Source organism: Mesocricetus auratus, unplaced genomic scaffold (genome assembly GCF_017639785.1).
Source record: "Mesocricetus auratus isolate SY011 unplaced genomic scaffold, BCM_Maur_2.0 Super-Scaffold_100038, whole genome shotgun sequence".
Taxonomy (NCBI): Eukaryota; Metazoa; Chordata; class Mammalia; order Rodentia; family Cricetidae; genus Mesocricetus; species Mesocricetus auratus.
The window spans coordinates 6,736,010-6,749,911 of NW_024429216.1; the positions used below are offsets into that span (position 1 = coordinate 6,736,010).

A 13,902-nucleotide genomic window follows, 5' to 3' on the forward strand; every position below is an offset into this window, starting at 1 on the left:
CTTAGTTAATTATTTTACGTAAGTGCTTCTGCTTACATGTATAAACGTGCCCCGCATATGCCTGGTGCCCGTGGAGGTCAGAAGAGGTGTGGCTCACCAGAACTCACCATTGTGGAGCTAGGCCATGGCCTGGTGGCAAAGTGTTTGCCTTACATGTTTGAGGCTCTAGAATATATCGTCAGCAACACACACACACACACACACACACACACACATACACACACACACAGAGAGAGAGAGAGAGAGAGAGAGAGAGAGAGAGAGAGAGAGAGAGAGAGAGAGAACAAGGACTAGAGAGATGTCTGAGCACTGACAACTATCCCAGAGAACCAGGGTTCAATACCCAGAGCCTACGTGGCCGCTCCAAATCCTCTGTAACTCCAGTTCTAGGGGATCTAAGGCCCTCTTCTGGGTCTACTAGTATCAGACACACATGCGGTATACATACATACATGCAGGCAAAACACCACACACATACACATTTTAACTCTTTAAAATGTAAGTGAAACCATCATGCGTTGGAGAATGTGCATACTAAGTTGGTAAACATATCCATTTGTTTCCCTCAGTTATGCGAACCTTCCTAACTAATTAATTAACGCCAGGGAAAGCCCATAGGAATCGGGAAGCCCATGGGCCAGATGGAGAGGTTATAACCTGAAACTCAAGACTGGTCCTGAAGCAGCAGGACTGGGTACTGTCCTGCAGACCCAAGCCCATTCATTACCTGTGGGATCTGAGGCTATCTCCGGGTCAGGGCGGGGTTAAATTGTAGGACATCCGTCTTTATTGACTGCGGACTTTCTTGATGTATGTGTGGGAAGCCTCCATACATCTGGTGTGAGAAAGTGTATGTATGAACTGTGTGGGAGTGGGAAATGTCTGGTTCTTTTTTTTTTTTTTTTGGTTTTTCGAGACAGGGTTTCTCTGTGGCTTTAGAGGCTGTCCTGGAACTCGCTCTGTAGACCAGGCTGGCCTCGAACTCACAGAGATCCGCCTGCCTCTGCCTCCCAAGTGCTGGGATTAAAGGCGTGCGCCACCAACGCCTGGCTGAAATGTCTGGTTCTTAAGTTTTAAAGGAAAAGGAGAAAATCTTCATGCAGACAGATTGGACAGTGATGTTTGAAATGCCGTAGCAGAAAAGACAGCCAGAGGAAATCAGTCAGACCACATCTGCACCCATGACTGATTGCTGTGATAACACACCATCACCAAAAGCCACTGGAAGAGTCCAGAAAGGCAGGGAAGGCGTGGCACCAGGCAGCCAGAGCAGGAAGCTGGGCGCTCACACATCAGCCACCCCACCTCCAGAGAGCAGAGAGAACTGGAAGTAGGGTCCAGCTGTACAGGCTCCAGTCCTTTCCCCAGGAAAGCTCTGCCTTCTGAAGGGCCCAAAACCTCCCCCACCCGTGCCACCAACCAAACACGGGCCAAGTGTTCCCATACCTGGGCCTTTGGGGACATTTCTCATTCAAGCCACCAGGGCCTCCATCTTTAAAACGTCTGAGGATGTGTGTCTGTCATGCACTGCAGCATTTGGAAAGCTGAGGCAGGAGGATTCCCTCAAGTTCTAAGCTAGCCTGGACTACACAGTAAGACCATGACTCCAAAACCAAACTAGACTAGGGAGTTGGCCCAGTGAGGTCCTGGGTTCAGGTCCCTGGTATGGCAGCAGGTGCCTGTAATATCTGTGCAGAGGTAGAGACAGACAGATGTGATGGTGGGGGGCTGGGGGTGGCGGGGAGTGAGGGAGGGTGGGGAGGGTGAGGAGGATGGGGGCTGGGGGTGGGGTGGAGCCAGTCACTGGCCACAGCAAGCTTCAGGTTCAGTGAGGACTCTGTCTTAAAAAGTAATGCGTGAGACTATGGACACCCCCATGGAGGGCCTCACCCTCCCTGGGGGAATGAGGGGATAATGGGGGGGGTTGGGGGGATGGCATGGGAGGAGGGGAGGGAATGGGAGCGGGACCTGGAACTGAATTGTGAAGCAACCTCGTTTCTTATCTAAATTTAAACTGGAAAAAAAAAGAAAGTTATTTGAATGCATGTTAAACATTAATGTAATTTTTGAAAGGTTATATCTGATTTTTTTTACCAAAATAAATATGGAGAAAAAAAAAAAGAAAAATCAAACAACAAAAAAAAAAGAAAGTCAAAAAAAAAAAAAAAGTAATGTGTGGCCGGGCGTTGGTGGCACACGCCTTTAATCCCAGCACTCGGGAGGCAGAGGCAGGCGGATCTCTGTGAGTTCGAGGCCAGCCTGGTCTACAAGAGCTAGTTCCAGGACAGCCTCAAAAGCCTCAGAGAAACCCTGCCTCAAAAATCAAAAAAAAAAAAAAAAAAGTAATGTGTGGCCAGGCGTTGGTGGCACACGCCTTTAATCCCAGCACTCGGGAGGCAGAGGCAGGCGGATCTCTGTGAGTTCGAGACCAGCCTGGTCTACAGAGCGAGTTCCAGGACAGCCTCCAAAGCCACAGAGAAACCCTGTCTCGAAAAACCAAAAAAAAAAAAAAAAAAAAAAAAAAAAAGTAATGTGTGGGGCCTGGAGCGGTGACTCAGTGGTTAAGAGCATCGGCTGTTCTTCCAAAAGACCCAGGTTCAATTCCCAGCTCACACGTGGCAGCTCACAACTGTCTGTAACTCCAGTTTCAGGGGATATGGTACCCTCACACAGACATACATGCAGGAAAAACACCATATACATTAAGTAAAAGTGATAATAAAAAACAATGTGGAAATTAGAGAGATGGGTTAACTCTGCTTGGGCTGGAGAGATGGCTCAGAGGTTAAGAGCACACTGCCTGCTCTTCCAGAGGTCCTGAGTTCAATTCTCAGCAACCACATGGTGGCTCACAACCATTTATCATGAGATCTGGCAAATTCTAGGTAAGAACACTATTACTGAGTCCAGCAGGGCCTCAGGTGTCCCAGGCTGGTCTCAGTCTCCTGGTCCTGCTACTTCTCCCTCCCAAGTGGTGGGATTACAGGCCTGCACCAACAGTTCAAGACAGGGTTTCTCTGTGGCTTTGGAGGCTGTCCTGGAACTCACTCTGTAGACCAAGCTGGCCTCGAACTCACAGAGATCTGCCTGCCTCTGCCTCCCGAGTGCTGGGATCAGAGGTGTGTGTCACCACCACTGGGCTCACCTTGGTGTCTTAAGACATCAGGAATTTATTTGTTCATAGTTCTGGGGGTCATAGCGCTGACATCACTATCTCAGCCAGAAGCCAGGGTGTCAGCAGGGCCATGTGACTTCTGGAGCTCTAAGGAGAGACTCCTTCATTGGCATTGCCCAGCATGTAGCGGCGTCTGCATTTCTGCATTTTGTGGCCTTGTCACGTTCCTGTCTTCAAAGCTAGGATTCTTTTTTGTTTTTGTTTTGTTTATTTGGTTTTTGGAGGCAGAGGTTCTCTGTGGTTTCGGAGGCTGTCCTGGAACTCACTTCATAGACCAGGCTGGTCTCAGACTCGAGAGATCTGCCTGCCTCTGCCTCCCGAGTGCTGGGATTAAAGGCGTGCGCCACCACCACCTGGCAAAGCTAGGATTCTTAATTTCTTTCTGATGTCCTCACATCTCTTTCTCTTGTGCCAATAAAGTCCCCTCATCTCCTGTATTATATGAATGCTGCTGGAGCCAGAGACAATCCCCAGGACATTGTCCCTCATTTTACCATCTGTGGTGATGGCGCACACATTTAATCCCAGCACTCAGGAGACAGAGGAAAGCAGATCTCTGTGAGTTGAGGCCAGTCTTATCTACAGAGCAATTTTCAGGACAGCCAGGCTACACACAACACAATAATAATAATAATAGTAATAATAATAGTAATAATAAAATAACAGCTACACAAATACTTCTGCCAAATCAGGTAACATCAATGGGCCACAGACTACGGCAGTCATGTTTTCAAGGCCTATCTCATTGTCGCCTGAATACCTACTAAGTTCCAGTGCCACTGTCCTGACCCCCAATATGTTTCAACGCCACTGTGCTGACCATCTGATACGTTTCAATGTCACAGTGTCCTCGTGGTCTTGGCCTCAAGTAACTCCCCCACCTCATTCTCTGGAGAAGCTGGGGGCACAGGCTCGTGACACCCCCATACCTCTGCCACTCTCTTAACTACTCAGGGCACAGAAGAACCCAGAAAAGCTCCCACTTCAGGCCCACACGTGCTGTCATTTTTGTGAAGATCTCTTGATCAGGTCAAGTGTCATAGTCACAGATGGGATCCAGACATCTTTGGGGGACTGTGCCTTTATTCTGTGAGAGGGTTTGGTTTCAGTACTGGTTGGGGGTTGTGTTTGCTGGGGGAGGGCCTTATTGAGGTAACATCTGGCCAGGCCAGGCGGGGTTGGAAGGGAGGGAGGAGAAGGGCTGACATTAAGTAGGGACAGCCAGTGCAGAAGGCGTGTCCCTCTTCCTGCCCACCCTCCACACTGTTCCAGATGCCGCTAGCATATAGCTTATCAGAGGAGTGCGCCGAAAGGCTCAGAAGTGACTGGGGTTTGAGGACGCTAACCATCACTGGTCCCCTATTGCCCATGGCTCCTCAAAGGGCAGGTCAGCCTGTGGGGAGAGATGGGAGGCTGTGTCAGCGGGGCAACAGATCCTACCCCCACCCCTTGACCTGGATCCCGCACGGGTGTCACCTGGGCTGTAGGCTGGGCTTGCTGGTGCAGTGTCCGCCTTCGGTGCCACTGGCGCAGGGAGGCCCGGGCCTCGGAGCTGAGACCCTGGGGTGCACGACCAGCATCGGGCTGGTCGTGAGCAATGTGGTAGAGGGCCCCAAACCACGTGGTAAGATAATACCCAGCTGGGGGAGAGAAGGTCAGATCATCAGGGCCCTCCGAGCTTCTCTGGAGGGCTACCTCCCCTTCTGAGGCACAGGAGGCTGGGCCTCGTGGAGGGTGGCTCCTCCCCCTGGGCATCCTGGAGGTGAGAGCTCACCTTCTCCCCGCAGCTCCTCTGGATCCAAGAGCTCCATAAGAAACTCCACATCCAGCTGTGTCTCCCCAATGTGCGGGCTCCAGATCAGCTCCTCCGTCAGGGCTGGCAAAAAGGCGTCGGCCCCTAGGGGTTCTAAGGAAGTTCGAGGACAGGTCGTGAGGTTGGCAGGTGTACACACACACACACACACACACACACACACACACACACACACACACACACACGCCTTCCTTCCGGTCCTCAGGCCTGAGTGGGCATCTGCCACCAGAACCGGTTACCCTTCCCTCGGATATGGGTACCCGCCACTAAACCGCTCTGCGCCCGGAATTTCTTTACCTTGATTCTCGCCACGGGCCAGGCCCGCGTAGACGTCGCTGCACACTGCCAGCAGCAGCGCCACCTTGCGGCGCGGGGCGCACGCGGCGTGCAGGTGCGCGAGACGCGCGTGGATGCGGCTCCGCAGGGCTGGGGCGGGGCTCTGTCCCTCGGGCCCCGCCCCAACCCGCAAGGCGATTTGGCGCCTGCGCAGTAGCCGCAGCTCCTGGGCTCTGAGAGTTCGGAGTTTGGTCCACAGGGCGGGCTTCAGGGGTTCCAGAACTGCCCGACACAGGGCCACCTCCACCGCGGGGCCTGAGGGACGTGTGGCATATGAGGACAGTGCTGTGGTGGTGACCCGCCCTACTCACCCCGTCTCCTGTGCATGGGGAGTGTCTGAACACTCCAAGGATGGACGAGTCCAGCCGGCCATGCACGTGCTAAGTGGAGCTACGAAGCGGTAGCTACATGAAGTAAGGCCGTGCTTGCCCATGGGGGTGAGAGGCTGGACGTGAGCACACACTGGCCCGATTCATGGCATTCCCCAAGCCCCTGGGAAGTTTCCCTCCGGTTCTCATTACCAAGATCCTCGTCCCGAGGGACCCTAGGTTCCCTGTTCCCAAAGACTGCTCTGACGTCGGGGTCCTTCGCCAGGTAATTCTGGAGATCCGTGAGGAGCTGGCGCACATCCTGAAGCAGCTCGGTGGCCGGATCCCCGGGCCTGTAGGGATTTCCAGAATTTGAGGTGAGGCGCGCCCGAAGGCATCGGTACTGCCTGGCCACATAGCTGCTCCGGGCCCTGGCCAGAGCACGGATGTGGGCAGTGAGCAGGTCTTCGCGGCTTTCCTCCTCGTCTCTGCAATTAGCGTTGTTCGAATCCTCCTCCTCTTCCACCACACCAGCTAGAGCAGGCCCAGGATGGTGCGCTTCCCGGCCAAGGTGAAGAGAGTCTGGTCCAGCATGATGCACTTCCGGTCTCAGGGGGTCCTCCACCCAGGAGACCCGATGTGGGGTGGGCTTCCTAGGGGCTGCATGGGAGAAGCAGGTTGGGTCTCCTCTCGCCATTTCCTGGTCCCTCCGGGTACCCAGGCCCCGCTCAGCTGACCTAGGCTGAATTTCTGGGCAGCCGCTGGCTCTGTTTGCTGCGGAGCCTGCACCGTCCCCCCAGCCTCCGTGCGTCTCCAGGTAGAGCTGGTTCACCACAGACAGTACCCTCCCCGAGGTGTTGACCTGGATGCAGCCAAGTCGCAGAGGATCTGAGGACCAGCAGAAGAGACAAGAAATCCAGGTGTGGAGCGGGCAACAGGGGTTTCACCCCTAGCCTTCCTCACTCAGGACCGAGAATGCAGTTCCAGGTCCCAGGGCCTCCAGCTCTACCCTGTTTAGACCCAGAAGTGGTCTTATCCCCTCCTGCCACAGCTACTATTGATTCTCCTCCTCCCCCTCCTCCCCCTTTCCCTCCCCCTCCTTCTTGGTTTTTTTGAGACAGGGTTTCTCTGTGTCGCCCTGGCTGTCCTGGAACTCACTCATGTAGACCAGGCTGGCCTCGCACTCACAGACCCGCCTGCCTCTGCCTCCCGAATGCTGGGAATAAAGGCGTGCACCACCAACGCCCGCCCCACCCCAGCTTCTCTTCATTCCTGCCCCAAGCCCAGCTTCACCCTCTCTGAAACGCAGTTATCCGGTCCTGACCGTTCCCAGAGACCAGCAAGTTGCCCTCTGTCTGCCCTGGGGCAGCCTCACCTGCGTCCTTGTCTCCAGGACCCATCGTTGGAGTGGGCAAGAGCAGTGTCCTTGGCAAGACGTCCCTGAGGATAAAGGGATACTCAGTGTGGATGGGACCTCAGGGACGAGCCCCATTGCCACCCTGCCGGGGCACCTGTACCTGCTGGCTGACAGGAAGGCCAGGAGATGGGGGCAGTCTGGCATGCAGAGGTTGGAGGATTCCAGGGACACACCTGGTGAGAGACCACACAAGGTGCAGGGTGCCCATTGGCCACTTCCATCCTACCCTGTGGCCCAGAACCCTCCCCACCTACCTCTTGGCAGGGGATCTCTCCATTCTCATGCCCCACCCCCAGAGAAGGGAATTCCATTCCCCGGAGCTGATGTCAGCATCCCAGCTCTGACACCAAAGAGAAGGCATCAAAAATGTCTTCAGTGTTTTCTGTTTTGCTGGAACAGCTTCTCATCGTAACTTTGGCTAGCCTGCAACTCACTATGTAAGACCAGGCCAGGTTGGCCTCAAAACTTGTAAACAATCTTTCTGCCTGAGTTTCTAGTCCTGAGTTTATGCCAGGCTTCCAGTTCCTTCTTTGATTCTTGTTCTTTTTCGTTTTGAGACAGGGTCTTGCTATGTAAACTCAAGACAGCTTTGACCTTTATATGTAGCGCAGGCTAGACTTCAACTTTGCTTTTTAACATTTTAATTATTTTTCGTTTTGTTTTTGTTTTTGAAACAGGGTTTCCCTGTAGCTTCGGAACCTGTCCTGGAACTCACTCTGTAGAGTGCTGGGATTAAAGGCGTGCGCCACCACTGCCCGGCTTGCGTTACATTTTCTTTCTTTCTTTCTTTTTTTTTTTTTTTTTTTTGGTTTTTCGAGACAGGGTTTCTCTGTATTGTTTTGAAGCCTGTCCTGGAACTCGCTCTGTAGACCAGGCTGGCCTCGAACTCACAGAGATCCGCCTGCCTCTGCCTCCCGAGTGCTCGGATTAAAGGCGTGCGCCACCAACGCCCGGCCTTTGCGTTACATTTTCATTTCTGTTTTTTTAATTTATTTCTATTTGTGGGTGTTTTGCATACATGCATGCAGTATCCACAGAGGCCAGAAGAGGGCATTGGATTCCTTGGGACTGGAGAGCCAGGTGGGTTTGAGCCGTCTGACATGAGTGCTGGGAACCCGCTGAGGACCTCCAGAAGAGCAACCAGTCCTCTTCACCCCGAAGCCATCGCTCCAGGCCCAGACCCTGCGTCCCTGACTCCCTTTTTCCCAGAGGCTCTCAGGGCTGAAGACCGTGTCACCAGCCACTCAGGGAAGGAGGCTGGTGCACTAAGCACAAGAGTAACGCGGCGCCGCCCCCGGGGTAGCAGGAGAGGGGAGAGCCCCTGTCTGAGCCGTGAGTGAGGGCCAGAAGCGAGTGAGAGAGAGCAAGCTGAGCAGCACAGCTCCGTGGCTCATGGTGACCCCCTAGCTGTATTCGAGGCTGTTACTTCAGACTAAGTGACGGATGGAGATGGTGCTAGGGAGATCAGGAGATGTTGGGATCAAAGCTGACAGCGCTTGACCCATTTGCAGCGTGGACCGGAAGCTTAGGGTAGGTACCTCACCTCCAGGAAACTTGTGAATTTGATAGGTGTTGACGTCTCCTGATGAGGGTCCCGTCTTCAGCATCAGGACCGGGCTAGGATCCTGCCCTATGACCAGGAAGCTCTAGAGAGGAGGGACAAGGGCAAGAATCAGCTTGATGCAGGCCTGTGAGGATGTTTCTTTCTGTCTGCTTGGTTCCATTTCCTAACGATGATGGGACCCTTTAATACAGGTCCTCATTTGCGGTGACCCCCAATTGTGAAATTATTTTTGTTGCTACCACATACCTGTGATTTTGCTACTGTTATGAATTGTAATATAAATATGTGACATGCAGAATACCTGATATGTGTCCCTCTGAAGGAGTTGCAACCCGCAGGCAGGTTCAGAACACTCTATTCCTAGTTCCTGTGGATAGGACCCTTGGGGGTGGGTCCAGGACTACAACTAGCCAGTAGGATGAGCTACTCTCTGACCATGGTTTGGTTCAAGGATGGACAGCTGACAGGGAATTTTTGATGGAGATCTTTGATTTTTGTTGTTTGTTCCATTGGTTTGTGGTCCGTCCCCTCCCCTGTGTGTGTGTGTGTGTGTGTGTGTGTGTGTGTGTGTGTGTGTGTGTGTTTTGCTGGGAATCGAACCCAGGATGTTTGCTGAACTATATCCCCAGTACTATTTTCTTTGCTTTCCTTTTTTCCCCCTCCAAAATCTGTGTAACCCAGATTAGCCTCAAACTCATAATTCCCTCCTTCAGTCTCCCGAGTACTAGGATTACAGGCATATCCCATACACGTAGCTGGAGGGAATTCTCTGGAAAAGGCCAGCCCTGTCTAAGCCTGAGGACTTAACCCTAGGGACTTTTGCTCACTCTGCAAGAGTGCCGCCTGGTACTGAGCCACATCCCTGGTTCCAAACGTCTTTACCCAGGGCTTCTTAAGTTGGTGGGACATAGCACTGACTGTCATCCTTAGCATTACAAGGATAGTGCCCTCAAGAGGGGGCAGCTCTGGTTCCCCAAATTTATCCCACATTCCCATAAGATTTATTTATTCATTTACATGTATTTCGACAAGGTCTCAATGTCCAGGCTGGCTTTGAACTCCTGATTCTCCTTCATCAGACTTCTTAATGGTAAGATGACAGATATGTGTCACCTGGCACACCCCTGTGGATGGTCTTGTTATGCTGAACTATGGAAATAATGATGATTGATATCTGGGCTTGGTGACACACACTTGTAATTCCAGCACTCTGGAGGCTGAGGCAGGAGGATGGTGTTGTTCAAGAATAGCCTGGTTACATAGTGACATAGAGGTACTCAGTACTGTATAATTCTCAAGTGATTTTTTAAAAAAATTTTTTGGTTTTTCAAGACAGGGTTTCTCTGTAGGTTTGGAACTGTGCTGGAACTCTCTTTGAAGATCAGGCTGGCCTCGAACTCACAGAGATCCACCTGCCTCTGCCTCCCGAGTGCTGGGATTAAAGGCATGTGCCACCACCGCCCAGCCCCAGGTGATTTTTTTTAAAGATTTATTAATTTACTGTGTATACAGTGTTCAGTCTGCATGTACACCTGCAGGCCAGAAGAGGGCACCAGATTTCATTGCAGATGGCTGTGAGCCACCATGTGGTTGCTGGGAATTGAATTCAGGACCTCTGGAAGAGCAACCAGTGCTCTGAGCCACCTCTCCAGCTCCCTCCCCCCCAGGTGATCTTGTAAAGCTTGGCTGCCTGGCCCATGCTGTGTGTTCTGCCTCAGGTCAAAAGCAGGAAGGCACATGACACCTCTCCCTGCCTGGGATGCACATGCCATGGCCCTAGGCCACACCCTGGGTAACACAAGGAAAGCTCAGAGAACTGCAGAACAGCCAGCCCTGATGTCACAGGGATGCGCTCAGAGAACTGCAGAACAGCCAGCCCCGATGTCACAGGGATGCTAAACACCAGCCGTCAGGCGCCTTGCTGCTGGGAAGACAAACACCTGTTTGCTGATGCCTATAGTACAGGCCAGGAGATTAAAATCGGTCAGTAGAGTGCCTGACTTGAATGCCAGAAGTGTTGGGTTAAATTCCCAGCACTGCAAATTCTCGGTGTGAACACACACACACACACACACACACACACACACACACACACACACACACACACACGTCATCTTAGTATTCAGGGAACGGGAAGGCAGGAGGATCAGAAATGCAGGGTCAGCCAGTGCTACATAGAGAGTTGGGGACCAGCCTGTTGCGCTGTGTCGGTCACCTACCAGACACAGGTTGACACAGGAAGATCAGAAGTGACCCCGAGCTGTGAGTACTCACCCCCAGTGGCCACAGCTCAAGAAAGGCCTTGGCATGCTGGGCATCCAGCTCTGGGACCTGCCACACCCTCTGTGTCCTCTGCAGTCGAAGAAGTGGCTCTGGGGTGGTGAAGACCCCTAGTGGGCTCTTGCTGGCTCCATCTGCTAGTGGCCGAGACAGCCTGGGACACAGATGCCAGGAGGTTAAGGGTCATAGTAGAGGCTGGCCATTGACATGGGGTACAAGAGGCAGGGGTAGCCCAGGGGCAAAAGATCAAAGATGGAGGGGGAGTGTCGTGGGTAATCTCACCTGCCCCCCTCAGTAGGGGTTGCAGATACCATGTCCTCGGCTTGGGCGAGCCTCATGCTGTCAGGCACCGGCGAGCCATGCTCTGGCCTCTGGCATGGACGAAGACAAGATCAAGGCTACTCCATCTAGAGCAAGGGCTAATGTTTTTTTTGTTGTTGTTGTTTTGTTTTGTTTTTTGTTTTTTGTTTTTTTCGAGACAGGGTTTCTCTGTAGCTTTGGAGGCTATCCTGGAACTCACTTTGTAGACCAGGCTGGCCTTGAACTCACAGAGATCCGCCTGCCTCTGCCTCCCGAGTGCTGGGATTAAAGGCGTGTGCCACCAACGCCCGGCAAGGGCTAATGTTTTAATGGTTGCTCAGAGATCTTGCCTGATCAGAATGGACCTCAAAAGTCTCTGCTGTGCCAAGAGCCATTCTTTTTTTTGTTTGTGCTTTGGTTTTGTTGTTGTTTTCAAGACAGGGTTTCTTTGTGTAGCCTTGGCTGTCCTGGAACTCGCTCTGTAGACCAGGCTGGCCTTGAACTCACAGAGATCCGCCTGCCTCTGCCTCCCAAGTGCTGGGATTAAGGGTGTGCGCCACCACCAACCAGGGAGCTATTCTTTTTTCTTTTGTTTTCTTTTTTTGTTTCCCTTCCTTTTCTTTTCTCTCAGTCAGTAGAGCATGAGATTCTTAATCTCAGGGTTGTGGGTTAGTGTCCCACATTGGGTACCAATTGAAGTTCACTAGACCCGAGATAAATGATAAATGGATGTTTTACTGGGGAACAGCTTAGGAGATAATAGTAAAGAACAGTGGCGGCCTTTCTCTGCCCTTCTGATCTGATCCACAACCCAAGAAACAGAGATCCAGAGAGCAAGTTTTTTTCTCCTGTTTGCTTCCCTCCGCACCTGAAGCCACGCCCAAAGGGGGTGTGGCTCCCTCCCCTCCCTCCCTCCCTCCCTCCATCTCTCTCTCTCTCTCTCTCTCTCTTTCTCTGCTCCAAACTCATGGTAATCCTTGTACTTCAACCGCTCAAGTGCTGAGATTATAGGCATGAGCCACTATGCCTGGCTGGGGTGGCCACGCAATTGTTTAGTTGCTGAGTGGGGGGCAGCTCTGGAGGCCCCAGCAGAAAGGCCTATGCATCTTGGGGTGGGGGAGCAGCATTCCCAACAGGAACTTACAGAAGGACAGAAGGGGATATTGCAAGATCTTCTCATAGTTATTTGCAACCATGTGCGTGTGTGCCAGCAGGATAATGCCATATTTAAACCAGAGCCTAGAAAAGTTCTTGGCTCACAATAGAGTTCTCTATCCAGATGCAATGTGACACCCACTTCCTCCTTTCCTAGACTTCAGAGGAACTGCGGCAACCCTCCCCCACATTTAATTTTTTTCTTTTTCTTTTCTTTTTTTTTTTTTTGGTTTTTCGAGACAGGGTTTCTCTGTATTGTTTTGGAGGCTGTCCTGGAACTCACTCTGAAGACCAGGCTGGCCTCGAACTCACAGAGATCCCCCTGCCTCTGCCTCCCGAGTGCTGGGATTAAAGGCGTGCGCCACCAAGGCCCCAACGCCCGGCTTTAATTTTTTTTTTTTCTTTTTTGGAGACAGAGTTTCACTATGTAGTCCTGGCTGTCCCAGAACTCTCTATGTAGACCAGGCTGGCCTCAGACTCCCAGAGATCCACCTGCCTCTGCCTCCCAAGTATTGGGGTTAAAGGTGTGCACCACAATGCCCAGCCTTGATTAAAAATTTTTATGAAATTCTAAACATATAGAAAAGTTGAAAGAATATTCTAGAGCCTGCCATATGACCAATATCTGGATTCTCCTGTGAAAATCTTGCTTTTACTCATCTCACATCTGAGCTATTCATTTATCTGCCAAACCTTAACTTTTTGTTTTTCAAGACAGTTTCTCTGTGTAGCCCTAGATGTCCTAAAACTCACTCTGTAGACCATGCTGGCCTTGAACTCACAGAGATCTGTCTGCCTCTGCCTCCCAAGTGTTGGGATTAAAGGTGTGCGCCACTATTGTCTGTCCCAACCTTAATTTTTCTTTCTTCTTTTTGACACAGGGCCTCCTATAGCCCAGGTTTGCCTCATACTTGCTGGGTGTTGTAGTAGAGGCTAGCCTCATACTCTTGACCTTCCATTTTCCATGTTCTGGGATCACAGGCATGTGTCACCATGCTCACACTATACCCTGTCTTCTTCACCAAGAATGGAGCCTTGTAAGGGATTCTCACCTCAGGGTGAGCCCTTCTGAATGTTTCCCCCCCAGCAGTCTGGAGTAGGGAATGTGGTTCTGGAGAGAGGCCATTCATCCGTCTTTCCATCCTCCATCCATCCCCTCACCTCCCCCCCCCCCCGTCCCGACATGAGCTAGTTATTCAGCCTAGGCCCAGCATTAGGTGACTGGCCTGGGAGGAGGCTGCTAAGTGGGCTAGCCCTTTCCAGAAGGTTCCACTTCTGTTAGGGTGTTGTGTGCAAGCCAGACAATTCACAGCAATATAAATCAATTAGCTGCTGACCGGCAGCTTCGGTGTCAGGGGCAGGGGCTAAGCACATGTCTGGGATAAGCAGGGAAGAGGGGAGGAGAGGGGAAGGCAGGTGCTCCTCCCCTCCAGGACCCTTGGGAGGAGATCCAGACATGGGTGGTGCTGGTCAGGGTTGGATGGAGGCTGCTGTGGGTGCAGAAGCCAGATGCTGGGTCCCTGGGGGCCCTACCTGTTCCGAGGGGAGCCTGCC

The 13,902-nt window shown here is 52.1% G+C and overlaps 1 protein-coding gene and 1 long non-coding RNA gene across 2 annotated transcripts; one reads left to right on the forward strand and one right to left on the reverse strand.

Annotated features, from left to right (window-relative positions):
• Positions 1-4,240: 4,240 nt before the first annotated feature.
• On the reverse strand, positions 4,241-13,900 carry Rinl (Ras and Rab interactor like). The gene is given in 13 exon segments (XM_040734375.1): positions 4,241-4,568; positions 4,652-4,815; positions 4,950-5,081; positions 5,286-5,579; positions 5,846-6,292; positions 6,370-6,421; positions 6,423-6,520; positions 7,008-7,072; positions 7,150-7,222; positions 8,593-8,695; positions 10,888-11,047; positions 11,176-11,264; positions 13,882-13,900. Coding segments are annotated over 12 exon segments (1,689 nt in total). The 5' UTR covers positions 11,232-11,264; positions 13,882-13,900; the 3' UTR covers positions 4,241-4,523.
• LOC121135501 lies at positions 5,490-6,913 on the forward strand. Its single transcript, XR_005872605.1, has 2 exons — positions 5,490-5,737; positions 5,919-6,913. It is a non-coding gene; the product is annotated as an uncharacterized LOC121135501 (long non-coding RNA).
• Positions 13,901-13,902: the final 2 nt, after the last annotated feature.